Source organism: Triplophysa rosa, linkage group LG22 (genome assembly GCF_024868665.1).
Source record: "Triplophysa rosa linkage group LG22, Trosa_1v2, whole genome shotgun sequence".
Classification (NCBI taxonomy): Eukaryota; Metazoa; Chordata; class Actinopteri; order Cypriniformes; family Nemacheilidae; genus Triplophysa; species Triplophysa rosa.
Window position 1 is genome coordinate 6,983,581 of NC_079911.1, and position 15,382 is coordinate 6,998,962.

General features: G+C 38.2%; 1 protein-coding gene across 2 annotated transcripts; it reads left to right on the forward strand.

The window, feature by feature from the left end:
• The first annotated feature begins 961 nt into the window (after positions 1-961).
• On the forward strand, positions 962-15,328 carry plpp1a (phospholipid phosphatase 1a). Of its 2 annotated transcripts, none has more exons than XM_057320510.1 (6): positions 962-1,441; positions 4,141-4,295; positions 9,497-9,777; positions 11,234-11,291; positions 13,838-14,014; positions 14,886-15,328. In XM_057320510.1, exons 1-6 carry the CDS (start codon positions 1,384-1,386, stop codon positions 15,003-15,005), a joined length of 849 nt encoding a protein of 282 aa, XP_057176493.1. In that variant the 5' UTR covers positions 962-1,383; the 3' UTR covers positions 15,006-15,328. The 2 variants fall into 2 exon arrangements, with proteins under 2 accessions (XP_057176493.1, XP_057176494.1); XM_057320511.1 differs by lacking the exon at positions 4,141-4,295 and adding an exon at positions 7,355-7,506.
• Positions 15,329-15,382: the final 54 nt, after the last annotated feature.

Genomic DNA, 15,382 nt, shown 5'->3' on the forward strand with positions numbered 1-15,382 from the left:
ATATATAAATCCAAATAAAACATTTTTACACATTTTTTTTTGGTTTTGGGACTTGCCATCCACAGTGCCCTATTCATTCTTATAAATTCAGAAATAGTGCTCAGGATATTGTGTTTAAAAAAGCATTCATCCATAAAGTATATCAGATATAATGTAGGTACATTTTTATAGCTATCCTCATTATATAATTGACTCTTGCAATGAGTGCATTCTGGTGTTTTATTGTGTTCACATATTTACCCAACAATACAGGAAATGTACATTATTATAATTTTGAGGGTGGATATAATAATCATAAGGCATTTTAAATCAATTTACAAAATCAGTAAAGAAAACAATTGTGTACAGTGCCAACTACACCATACACTGCAAAAATCCCGTAAAAAACGGATAAAGTTCTGGCAGAAAATTACCAGTATAATTTCCGTTAAAACCAGGACATTTCCGTTAAAGCTAAAATGCAATTTAATGCAGTGCAAAATGTAAAATACAGGTAAAACAACTGTAAAAATGAATACGGAAAATTGAAAATTGCACTATTTTACGGAGTGTAGCCTACTATACTATAAAAACTGTAAAAGAAACCCGCCAGAAAAAAAACGTAAAATAAATGTAGGCTACGTATAATAAAATGTAGTTGTTTTTTAAGTTATCTTACACCCGACATGTAAATTTGCAGTCTATTTCTGTAATTTGTAGTTTTTAATCGCAATTCACAAATACGTGATAATTCTGCAAAACAAAACGATAAAAATCAGTTTTTAACAGTGTATAAATGGAACTCTAATGTTAAGCAGGAATAGCTTTTTAAAAACAAAGCAAAATGTGAAACTTTTACCCACACAATCATTGTCAATATCTGTATTGATATTATTTATCTGAAGGGCACGACCAATACTGGGCGTGTCTTGTGCTTTCGTTAGCGCCGAGAGACACGTGATTGGCTGTGTTCAGCCTCAGCTGTCGCCCGTCATGACAGCCAGCAGAAGCTTAGCAGTGTGCACTGTGCAGTACAAACTCTGCCCTACATCGCACAGACACCAGAACCTTTCGTTCTCACCGCCGAACAATCACGTGTACCGGCTCGGCATCGTTTATTCTCCTTCTCATGAATTGAAATGCTCAGTTTATCTCGAGAACTACAGCGAAACAGCTCGCCCTGCCTCCTGAACGGCTGATATTATTAGTCGCCATTGCGCGGTCGATGTTATTAAGAGCGTCTCGACTCGCTTCACTGCGCGTTCCCGTACAGTATTTGTCTTTGGATAGATCGCTAGAGGCGGACGCTCTGTGATTTTGTTTACAGTGGGAACAAGAAGGACGCCTCGCGTAAAGCCATTATTATCAGACGTGACCCGCGACAGTACACCGACACGCGCAACTATGTTCGAAACCAGAGGAATTCCCTTTATATTGCTTGACATCGCGTGCCTGATTCTTGGTAAGTATCATTTTGCCTCTTTTATCTTTATTCATTCATTCATACAATTGTCTATTGTGTGTTTACTTTGAACCGTGAGTGTCAATAATACGTAACGCGTAATCTAATTAGGACAAGCCGCAAACTCGTGGCTGGGTTAAAAGGGGTTTAAATTTCGTTTTAAGACGACAATTAGAGTCGTATAAAGATTGAAATATAGCAAAGTTCCTCCTCTTGGATTTGGGGCGTATCTAGATCCGTCAATTGAGTTAAATCGCGTGGACGGATACATTGTTGCATGTTCTTCTTAATTGCATGGATTGAACATCGCAACATTGTTACTCACACAATAACCAGATACGACACGCATAGTGTGCGTCATAGTGCGACTGCAGCCGACTGGACGAGCCATCGTGCGTTATCAGAAATTTCCGTAATAACAGGGCGTTACCTTCATGCAGATGCATAACAATGACTCAACTGCGGAGTTATTCTTAGGGAATGCACAACTGGAACATCTTTACAATATCATTGTAGCTTTGTCCATCAGAGGCTGATGTATTTGTATGTATACATATAATGTATACTAATGTAATTAAGGGTGTTTTAGTGTAATCTGGGACAACCATACATTACCTATTTATAGCCGGGCCATGTGATGAGGTATCAATTGTTGGTTTGAAGTGGTGAGATTGTCCCATTGCCCCAATACACCCTTATATGTCGATATTGTATAGGGTGAGCTATGGATTGGTTACTGTAAGGGTTTTGTATGATCGTGGTTAACCTGTCTGATGTTATAAGACTGCAATATCATGACTTAGAAAAGTAATGGAAATTAATTATATAAAATATGTTGTCAAAACAGTACATTTTTATAGCAAGTATATAAGTTCATTCTATTTATTCTTGGATCCATTTGTAGCTATTGGGAGTTTAATCTTTACAAAGTGATTTTAAGTCGCTTATTTCGTCATCAGAAATGACTGAAACAGTCATGGAAATGTATCGGTCAAAATGTTGGATCCCTGTATTAATATATCACATAATGGAAGTTTTGATTTGTATTTATGTTGGAATTTTTGGTGCACTAGGGGGAAACGGTGTGTTTTTTACACGGGGAACAAATGGCTTGGACTTTCCGTTAAAAGCACAGTTTGAGTCACAATCATATGAGGGACATTTGATCTTGCTCTTCATAGAAAGCTATGTTAAGAAGCTAAGAAAGAACGTTTGTCATATAAAGTGATTTTTATGTATAAAGTAATATATCATCTCAACCACAGGGAGTCAAATTTTCTTTTTCAATTTTGGTAGAAACAAAGCAACTTCCAGTTCATGGTGTACTGTTTATCACTTGTGTGTTCCCTAAGACTCAAACACATGATCTTGGTACTGTTAGTGCACAACATGACTTTAAAACTGAAGCACATGTGCTGGTCCTGGCTCTTGTATCCAAAAGCAGCTTACAGCACATTCATGATTGTCAAGGCAGAACGTCTCATGCATTTCTGTCGAACTGGAAGGCTACTTAGTTTTTAATATGCAAATGTGTATTCTATTTGCATACCACGGGTTACACCTAAATTCAACTGGGATAAGACAGGAGAGACACGAGGAACTAATGTGTTAAAGACTTTCCCAATCGTAATGTGTTTCAAAGTCATTTTTGTTTAGCCATTTTGACATTCTTCACCAATTCCAGGGTTATGGGTGTGACATTTTCAGTCCAAACTTGAAATATAAACTCTTAGAGAATGTATTTATCGTCAGTGTATTGAACCATCATTTTATATTTTACTGAACCCCTGTTGATGGTGTCTAAACATCAGAAAAATATCGGTCTATACACAATATTTCTCTAAAAAAAAAAAAGGGGGAAATCGACTTGTTATGGATGTGACAAAAAAGGACACGCGTTTTTCAGAGACAACACACTTTCTGTGAATTGAAGTGTAGACCAGATGCAATAACACCCAACAAATGGAGAAGGGATGCCTCTTCATAGAACCTAAAATAGTTACTATACTTTCATGTGCCCATTTATGACAAATATGGACAGTTATGGATGTGACGGTTCAAAAAAAGGCGGCACTTACCTGACTAAGGCAAAATCATGCTTAAGAATGCTTTACAAACTTTACAAAGAGAGACCTCACATAAGTATTTAAACACCAAATATTGATGTCTGACCTACCGGTATAGTGAAAACCTTTGGTACAAACTTGTTTTTTTTTCATCTTAAGGTTGACATTTGCATTAGCTGTAGCATACCTTCAATATCCCACAATCCTGTTCATGTGATTGATCGAGCACATCTGAGCTTGAGGAATTAAAATAGCTCCCAAAAGAGTGGTTGGACAATTGTTTCTTCATACATTCAAGTTTATTTTCACTCACAACAACAGTGAATTTTTAAAGACAAGAGCTTTGCCAGGACATCGAGGTAACAATGACGTCAGTGGAAAACAACATCAGACAAACCCCGGTGGTAAAATGATATCACACTGAATGAACAGAAACCCAACCCGTAAACCAACATCTATTCAACCGTCATCCAGGTGTCCTCTGTAAACACGCTTTGTCATCATAAACCCGTGTAATTCTCATCTCAGGTGGAGCGCCAATCATCAACGCTGGGAGTCAAGCCTCACGTTTGATTGGTCGGTAAACCCTTTGACTGAGTTGTTAACCCCTTGTTAACCCTTTTTCGTCTACAGCTGGGCTCCCGCTTGCGGCGTTTAACCTGGGTAAAATCAAACCGTATCAGCGGGGCTTTTTCTGTAATGACGAGAGCATCAGCTATCCCTTCCACAACAGCACGGTCACCTCCACCGTGCTTTACACAGTGGGCTTCACACTTCCCATATGTGGTGTAAGTAATCCCAGACAGCATCCACACAAGACATGCCCAGAGTCTCACATCACTTCTTCGTAACGACGGCTGGATTTGCATATTTTAGCGTAGACATTTGGCAACTAGGATGTTATCAGTCATTTCGAGGGCCACGGGAAACAGCTCGTCGTTTTAAATGAACAAACGGTTAAATAGACACCATGAAGCAGCTGTTTCAACATGACTCCTGACCGCCGGACAGGTGCAAACTGCCATTTGAATAGAGCTTTATAGGATGATTGAAAGCAGCCGGTTAAGTCAATGGGCCGTATAGCTTTGTGTCTACACTGGAAGCGACAAATGAGGTGTCGCTTGAGCTCTGAGCATTCGCTAGCACTGACCTAACAGCTGCTTTTACTGCATTCAGCAACAGTAAAATGTCAAAAACTGTGTAATAAATATATGAATTTAATCTGGGGAAAATAACATATAACGCTGCAGAAAATGAACTTGTTACTCAAGTGTTTTTGTCTTGTTTTCCAGTACAAGTATCTAAAAATGTTTAAATCGCTATGCATTTACCTAAGAAGGAACATAACTTGACATAATGGAAGAAATATGTTTTTATTTGTATTTTAGTTTATGCTTAAAACAAGAAAAACAATCTGCCAGTGTGGTTGGAAAATCAACTTGAATTAGGTTTAAATTTTTATTTTTAATTTGAATTAATTAAATGTATTTTTCTTACTCCATTAAATAAATCTTTTTTGTTTTTTGTTTCATGCATAAACTCACCTAATTTTGATATTTAAAAAAAAGGCTTGGATGGTTTCAAAGCAACAACATAAACATTACTGCGTATGCATGCTTTTGTGGCCCAAACTTGACTTCCGGTACATATCTGCAAAGAATCCCTGCCGATTATTTCTGATGACAAGTAAGAAATAAGAAGTAAATTGCTTAAAATAGAAAGTATGTCCAGCCAGTATTATTTTGGGTTACCAGTAGAAAAAAACATTACTTGGCTAAACTGAAATGCAACAAAGTTACACGATCCATTCAACAATTTGTTTATTTAATAAAATGAAAAACACATAATAAAATTCAACACATCCGTCTATTCTGTATGTCAGTTTGCTTCTCAGATAAAGATATCTTGATTTAGGAATTGTTATGTGGTGTCTACACCGGATGGGACCGGGAACAACTGCTTTTCTTAATGGGGTTGTTGTCGTGCCGTTCCGCGTCCAGTGTGGACATAATTTAAAAGGATTATGGGTTCCAATACGTTCTATTGTCTTTTATCGTGTGGTGTCGTCCGGTGTAGACACGGTGTTAGATATCTGAAGAACAAGACAAAAATACTGAATAAGAATTTCTTTTTCATTCCATTGGTGTAAAATGTAATCGGGTTGAGAGTAGTCAAATATTTGGACACATAATGGCCTCAATCATTATTGACATATTTCTGTGTAAATACCCATTGAACTGAATGCAACAATTTATACATAAGGATGGTTATACATACGATTGCCTCAGAACTTAAGGGACAGCATGCATTTCCAGCTTTTTATTACAATGGAATCAACCTAGATTTTAAACATTGTGTTGCGCTGCACACACAATATCAGGATTTAAAAAAATATTTCCGTTTCCGTTTCTCGATACTCTGGGCATGTTGCTTTATATCGACTCCATTTAGCAAAGGATGTCCACTAAGTACAAGAAATAGAAGATGCTTCACGTTTTCGGCTTTGGACGGATTTGAATGCACCCTTTCCCGCTGCCAAACCTTTAGAAAATGTTTTCAAGACGTAAATTGGGCAGTTTGTGGTTTTTATCATCAGAGAGCTCAGGTTTTCCCATCGCACCATGGCCGCTGAATATATTTAACAAGGGTCAAAGCTTGGTCACGAATCAAACAACCTTTACACTAAGTGACTACTTGAGGAAATATTGCCGCCAAAACAGTTTTAACACAAACTTAACCTAACAGAAGGCACACATTTGTGTTATCTCGCGTATTTGCGATAAGATAAACAGCCTGGATTTTAGTTGAATGTCTTCTGTCCAAAAGCATCAGGAATACATCTGGAGGAAGTGCGTGAACCGATTTGGTGTTAATGATACAAATTTGTGTGGTAATACTTAATATTATGTGTGGTGCAAGTGACTCATTCCTCAGTTTTGTCCCAGAAGCCTCAAGTCTGATGAAAACCCCAAACTGCCCATAATCTAGGATTTGGGTGTGACCTCTATGAAAACGACCGTCTCTCGCCAAGTCTGCCCCAGCGGCGTGAACGCAACACCACCCTGAAATCCCATACGTTGGACGTTAGATCGCAAACCGTGACGATGCAGCTCTCGCTGGAGATGGCAAGATGAGACACGTAATTGAAGGAGCTGTTGAGACATCAGGATCTTCAGTGACCTTGGATAACCTCGCGGTTGATACCACGGATGTGAACGTGGAGAAACTGACACAAGCGCATGCACATACCACACTCACTGCATGTTGGGTAAATGCTTTAATCCCTAGCACATGCTTTTTGCTGCCACGCTTGAGTGACTTTCATGACCCCCGATAGGTTTGTAGTTGCTGGTAGTGTCTTACCACAGTCGTCCATGTTTGTGTCGCACCTCTTTAATGTTTCTAACTGGTGGAGTAGCATTTTAGAAAGCCCCCCACCTTTTTATAGCATGATGGTGTGATGAGAGGGAATGTTTTTACGAATGCCAGTTGAAGGCATCCAAGACCACCAGAGCTCATGGTTTTACGCTTTGACAAGATCTTCCCCTTATCAAATTATTTGAGCTATATTTGACCAGTTCCACTTCCCACGTCGACCTCAAAGCCACAGGAGAACGAAAACAAAGCAATAAACCACTTCAACCTAAGTGCGACTTCTGGCACGACGTATCCCCGGCTGCCACACCACCAACTTGCTAACCCTCACGTGTCAAAGTGGGAAACCTAATGTGCGTCTTAACTCACAGCTTTGTTTTCTCCACGAGCACCTCCCATAGGAAAACGGGAAGAATAGGGTACTGGCACCCCTCGCTAACCTCTGTTTTCTCTCACTGCTTTTCTTTGCTAGTTGGACTTCCATTTGCAATACTCACAATACAACACAAATCGTTCAAACGAGGATTTTTCTGTAACGATGACTCGATCAAGTACCCCTATAAAGAAGACACCATTTCCTATCAGTTATTAGGAGGAGTAATGATTCCTATCACTATTGTTACTGTAAGTGCCAGTCTGTTTCTTACAATAGCAGCTCACTTGTTTCATGTGTCTTTTGTTTTTGTCTTTAATGTTTATTGCGTGATGATGCTGTGGGTCAGACTTGCCGGCTTGAGCATCAGAGACAGAATGTTGAGATGTAACCACACTTTGAGGGATTTGTGGTCCGGGCATTTAAAGGTGCGGTGCACCAAAAATGGAAAAATGTGGATCGTTGACCCTCATGTCGATTCCAAACCTGGAATCCTATAATGTTCATTCTCTGGTGGATCATGGAGGGGGTGTTTTATGCTTTTTTTTACATACAATGAATGCATACATTGACCAGGGGATGTCACACCTGTGTTTGAAAATGTGTTTTTGCCATGGAGATGTGAAAGCTCATAGGTTGACATTATGGTCTGTTCTTTACTAAAAAATTAGTAAAAAAATTATAGTAACACTTTACAATAAGATGCTATTTGTTAACAATTAGTTGATGTATTAGTCAACATGAACTGATAATGAACAATGCTTTAACAGCCTTTATTCATCTTAGTTTCAGCATTTACTAAAACATTTTTCAAATCAAACGTTTTGTCTGTTACCAGAAGTTCATCCACCCTGAACTAAGATTAATAACTGTAATAAAATTAACTAACATTAAGGATGAATAAATGCTGAAAACTAAATTGTTAATTGTTAATAGCACCTTATTGTAACGCGTTACTAGAATGTATTATGTGACCACAGATATTTTGGAAGTGTGAAATAAAGCAAACTATTTTGAGAATTTTATGGTGCTCTTTAAAGTTGGACAGCTTTCGGTCACTATACACTATTAACTGCAATTTTACAGAAATTTACTGTTATTTTTTAATACGATAAAAACCATCAAATTACAGAAAAAGACTGCAAATTTTTAAGGAAAAATTTTTTTTTGCTTTAGTTCAATTTTGTGACTGGCCATTAAAGAGACAGTTCACCCAAAAATGAAAATTCTTTTATCATTCCCCCAATGTCATTTCAAACCTGTATGACTTTCTTTCTTCTGCAGGACACAAAAGAAGATATTTTAAAGAACGTTGATAACCGAACACCATTGGCCCCCATTGACATCCGTTGTATGAACACAAAACCACTTAGACATTTCTCAAAATATCTACTGTTGTGTTCCACAGAATATAGAGTCAGAGGTTTTAAATGAATTGAGGCTAAATAACTGACAACATTTTTATTTTTGGTGAACTGTTCCTTTAAGTTTGATAGACAATAGCATCTAAGCCAACCAACAGATTGGAAACAATGTCTCTGGTCTTCTACCCACATACATTTCCCCCCCAAAGGCCATACACCACAGCAAGCCGCGTGACACGGCTGTAGTTATGAACCCTGCAACGGTTTCACTGTAGAGTTGTAAATTTCTCTCTGTGGTTACATCTCATAACTGTTTCTTTACCGCAGGCTGTTGATCTTGCCTATAGCATTTACAAGACAACTCTTTCCTTTTACGGCCAATAGAAACGGCACTGTTTATGGTTAACATTTCTTTCATACATACTGCACAACCTTTATATAACCTCACAGTCACCCATGTGAGCTTAAAGCACACGGTCCTCTGCCAAAATGTTATTTAAACGTTTGATTTAGGTTACTGCTAATGTTCACATTGAAAGTGCAACAGTGCATACATCCATTGACATAGTTTAAATATACACATAAAAAATGATCTATCAAACATTTCATTCATTTAATTTTACTTTAATAGTTTTACTTAAAGAAACAATAAATATTTAAAAGTGCTAAGCATGGGTTACTGTGACCAGGGTACATTAGGGCCGCATCAGTGATGGCTGCATTGTCGAGTACTTCTATTGTCCGGTCATCTATTCTTGTACATATGGACATCCTTCTAAGATTCAAAACCAACCTTAAAACTTTTCCTCACACACATAATCATCTTCAAATTCTACCAGAAGAAAATAATGTGTCTTCCCTTGCTCTTCCATCACAGATGATCATAGGGGAATGCCTTTCTGTATATCTAAACCGCATCAAATCAAAATCATTCTGCAACGGTTATGTGGCCTGTGTCTATAAGGCCATCGGCACTTTTGTGTTCGGTGCCGCCATAAGTCAGTCGCTCACGGATATCGCCAAGTATTCCATCGGCCGGTTGAGGCCACACTTCCTGGACATATGCAAGCCGGACTGGACGCAGATTAACTGTACGGGAGGGGCTTACATCGAGGACTTCGTCTGCAAGGGGGATGCAACTAAAGTCAACGAGGGCAGGTAGGTCACACGTGGTCACCGGACCAAGATATGTAACAGGGCTATGCATGCACACACACAGAGCCCAGGCCTTCGCCCTGGTCCTGACTCCACTTGGGATGGAGTATAACACTGAGCCTCCAGTACGGGTCACAGTTTGAAACAAGCCATAGACTATCCGGTATTGTAAAGAACCTCTCTCATTTATAATATAGCTTGAGAAGACACAGGTTTAAGCTGAATCTCTGTGGCTCATCCTGTGGCAAGAGCACATGCTGATTGTGTTTGGATTCTGAGGTTGGACTCGAGGCCAGCAGTATCTCAGGCCCTCTCAGAATGTTCTCATTTACGGAGGGTGTGGTCCCAGCGTCTCTGGTGGTGGTCCAGTGTTTCCCTGGGAGACGATGGTATTAATAAAACAAATATAAAGCAGTGAAGAGTCTGAGCCCAAAATAACCCGGATCACCTTTCACATGGGAGTGTTCTCCTGAGAAAAAGGGTCCTCTCAGCATGCCGACATTTGTGAATGTGCGTAAGAGGGATAATTCAACCAAAATGAAGAATTCAGGTCATTTCAGCCCTCTATGAGTTCTGCAGAACACAAAAGAAGATATTTTGAAGAATGTCGCAATACTGGCCCCATTGACTTCCATCGTGTGGACAAAAAAGCCCCCCCGAGACATTTCTCAAAATATCTTCTTTTGTATTTCGTAGAAGAAAGACTCGTATACAGATTTACATTTACAACCACATGAGGGTGAATAAATGATGACAGAATTTTTATTTTTGGGTGAACCGTACCTTTAAGCTCTAAGGAGTGTTGGTCTGCTTCTCCACTTTCACAGATAATTCACTTCAGCTCTTGTTTTGCCTCTCATGACTCAGTTCGTAATTGAATCACAAAGCAGAAACGCACATCTGACCTCATTTCAAGCAGAACACAAGCCCACATCAGATATATTAAGACCAACACTAAACGAGTATGTTATCAGTGTTATAACATCGGGTATCAGCCTTTTCCGGTAGTTGTAACCCTAAATGTTTTCATCCCAAAGTGACGTCTGTATAATTCCTAAATAGCAGTTCGGTCTTATGTCGGCTCCAGCATTATTTGCCGTCAGTTGATGGGCGGATGCTTCTGGTGGACAAATGACCCGAGTTGAATGTAAACAGGAAGACACAAAAGCCTGCCGGATAGCCAGACCACCCTCTCCTGTCCCGACCCCCACCGGTTAACACATCTCTCCCTATCACCCGGAAAAGGGTGCGTGCATGCTTTTTAAGGGACCAAATGGGACATTGCAAATCTGTTCCCGGCGTGGGGCTCAGTGTTATGACCCCAGTAACAACTTGTCAAGTAACTCTTAGTTTGTAGTTGCAGAGTTGCGAAACAAATGTCAGCTTCCATTTATGGCCTCATACTGTTGCACAAGCATTCCTTTGTGGATATTGATTCCATGATGTTTGTGTGTTGCAGGCTCTCGTTCTACTCGGGTCACTCCTCGTTCTCCATGTACTGTATGCTGTTCCTGGCAGTAAGTGTCTTTGAGTTACATTTGCTGTATGTGTTGTGCATCCCCTCATTCTGTCCTTCTTGTATCTCCATATTTCATGGTTTTTATTTTTGGTCATAAATCGTTAGTATTAGTCACCCTTTATGTTTTTCACTGGGTATTGCAGATATCTAACCAATAAAAAAGTATTATAAGTTTTTGTCAACTTTGACAACACAATATATGGTAATTTAAAAAGTACAGTGTTTTTTTTCCATTTCCTGAAAAACAGTTACAGTCATTTGAGGTTTTGGAAGGACAGTGACGGTATACTATAATCTATTTAGGTGTGTCATATTGACAACTGTAATTATTGATATTGTGTTAATACTATATAATGATATCATAAACAATTTAATGCCAAACAGTTTAACCTAAAACAGAGAATAAAAAAGTTAAGATACATTTGGGTGATAGCATCGTTTATTTAATTGTAATAGAAATCGCGATAACACTGTTATTGTGAATTAAAGGGACAGTTCACCAAAAAATGAAAATTCTGTCATGATTTACTCAGCCTCAGGTTGTTTTAGGCCTGTATATATTTCTTAGTTCTGATGAACACAGAGAAAGATATTTAGAAGAATGTTAGCAATTTTCAGTTCTGGGACATCATCCACTACCATAGTAGGAAAAAAAGTATTGTATTTTTTGTTCTGTTGAACACAAATTGAGATATTTTGAAGAATTTAGGAAAGCAAACAGGTCAATGGCACCTTTGACTACCATTTAATTTTTCTACTATGGTAGTCAATGATGTCCCGGAAAATGACTAACATTCTTCCAAATATCTTTCTCTGTGTTCATCAGAACAAAGTAATTTATACAGGTATGAAATTACATGATGAAAGATTTTTCATTTTTGGGTGATCTATCCCTTTAACAATATAGGGGTGTCACAATATATAAGTTTTGACCATAATAGGGATATTAAAAACCTTTATTATTGATAATTCTACAAATATGATAAAACCTTAAATAATTCACAACATTTTTTGTTAAAAATGACCAGCTCTCTCGCTCCTCTTCCCTACACTTATACAGATGAATTTGACTGATAGCATTATTTCATGCAATTGTATTATTATTTCAATAGATATCATGATTATATGATTATTGTAAATTATTGCCCATGATAATCGTTTGGTGAAAAGCTGATATTGTGACAGCCTAAAATTGATTCATGTAATACAAATAAGTGGTATTATTAATATGTAATGGTTTCAGGGCTATTCAACGATTCATCGCATCCGAAATCAAAGTTTGTGTTTACATAATATATGCCTGTGTACTGTGCATATTAATTTTGTATTTATATACACATATTTAAGAAAAATATAAAAATGAATAAAAGTTTATATATAATTTCAATTATATATCAATATTAATATATACATGCACATATTTCCTCAATATATACATGTATGAGTACGTGTATGTGTTTATTAATACAAAATTAATAAGCACAGTGCATAGACGTATATTAGGTAAACACAAACTTTTATTCTGCATGCGATTAATCACAATTAATCGTTGAACAGCCCTAAATGGTATTATCTGTTCTATCTTGTGTATATTTGAGAATTTTTACTATAAATAAATAATTAATAAACACACACATATATATATATATATATATAGATTTGAATACACTTACAAGTAAAAACATCTTGACAGATTACAATATTGAGAATTGGAGGGTTACTCGATTGTTATGATGTCGATATGAAATAATGGTTTTAAAAAAAGTATTTCCTTGCATTGGCTTGACATTCAACAACAAACCAGATGACCGTCCAAACCATTCCTCTAAATACTGCTGTTGTTTTTGAAGGACTTGAAATGAGATACACATCTCTGTCATGATGGTGTGAATTGATTCAGCAGTTTTTCAGAAACCTTGTGACATTCTTCTGTTGCTCCATTATCTTATCAAGAGAGAACAAGCATTAAGGATCCGTGGTTAAAGTGCACAACACATTAAAACTCGTGTGCGAGATGACTGAATGCAGTAAGCATTGGACCAGTGAGGTCAAAGTTCAACAGCAACCTCGAGGACACGTTGAAGTCACTCCTGTTGTAAACTTCTACCTTCACAAAGATAACTACCCACTGATACTGAACTTAACCACATTCAAATATAGATAAGATTAGAGACGTTAACTACATGAATCAAATCTGTGAATGATTACAGTTTATAGGAAACCTTTAAATAGACCCGTGGCTTGATAGTACGATGAGCCAAAATAACTTGAGAATAAAGTAAAGTTTGAGGAGGTGTAGCTAGTGGTAATGACACTTTAGACATGTCACTCCAGCATTTTTCTATCATTCCCTTGGCCGTGAGATAACATGAACAACGTGCAACCATGTCGGAACATGATGTTGTAAGTTACAGATCAGGACTGCATGTTTTTTACAAAATTAAAAAAATCATCACATGAGGATCAGGATATTTCAGTGCATTATGAGCATGTTTTTCATCTCTGTCACACACAGTGAGCTCAAAGCCTTTCCCTTTCTCACAGCTCTATCTTCAAGCGCGAATGCAGGCCGAATGGGCTCGGCTCCTGCGACCCACACTGCAGTTCTTCCTGATCGCCGCAACCGTCTACACGGGACTGTCCCGCGTCTCCGATTATAAACATCACTGGAGTGACGTCCTCACGGGCCTCATACAAGGAGCCATCGTGGCTTTATTAGTGGTGAGTGATGCTATGAGTGACATCAGCAGGAAGTTGGTGTTAATTCTGATTTCATTTATAGGAAGTGTTCACTCAAACAAAAAGAGCCGTTTACTCATTCTCGTTGTTTAAAACCAAAATGACTTCTGTAAAATGCAATGGGAATTTTTGCACCACTGCGCTGATGAAGTGTGGGATATTGTTGTTATCTTCAGTTATACGATTAGAACAGTCAATTACAGCTTAACAAATTATTTTGCACAACGTTTTTATAGTTCTTGTACAATTCTGTGGTGCTAATATTTATTTTCATGTAGCATCCATGTTTTAGTGTGAATTTAGCTCATGTCGATTTTGAGCTTATATCATTAATTGCGATATATCGCAAATAAAAAAAGTTTTAATTATTGTCATCGTCAGAAAATTCTAGAAATGTATGTAGCACAGGGAAGGTGGGATGAAGCGATGATGGTGACTACGTCTGGAACTTGGTTCGTGAGGACAGTATTAGTCATAAGACAAAAACGATCAAATGTACACTTCTGACGTTTTGGACGACTCATTTTTGTGTTACCATTATTTCATTATTTTTGTCTATACAAATATGATGGGTTGTGCCAGGTTGGATGCTAATGATGTCATTGGTGTCAAACATGTTTGGCACAACATGGCAGGAGGAAATGACTAATGAATCATTTCTGAGCAAAACAATCCTGTAATCCTGTTCAGCGACAACTAGAAACATTAAAGACAGTCTTCCTCATACTCTGTGCATGCGTTAGCATTCCCCGGCCTGCTAAATACAGAAAACAGACTGATATTTCAGGCCTCGTCGCTTTCACAGTGGAATTGTTTATGCATTTGACTGATCGACTACTTTCCCCTCCTCCAGGTGTTTTTCGTGTCAGACTTCTTCAAAAAGCGAGTAGAACCGCAGAAAGAGACTGAGATTCCACACACCACCTTACAAGAGACGCCTACCAATGGAAACCATTACGACAGCCCAAACTAAGCTATCTGGAATCCCCGTCACGAGACCCACAGAGGTTTAAGTGCGCACCCACTACGAGGGCAGACCACTAAGGTGGAAACCTGTGAATGTAACTTTGCTTTGTGTTCTCTAAGCCCCCCGCTGTGGGGGTCGGTCCGTTTATGGATGCTGATCCACGTTGCCTTGGCTGGATTGCTGCTGCTGCTGCTACCACAGCTTCCTGTGTATCTCTCGAAACTAATATAAGTGTACCTCTATGAAGCCACAAGAAAGAAACTTTTTTATCTCATGAAAATCACTATACAGACTTTTTTATTAAAAAAACGATAAAACTGTATGTACAAGACCTGTTGCGCTTTTTGATGAAAACAAACGTATTATGCTTGACATGAACTCAA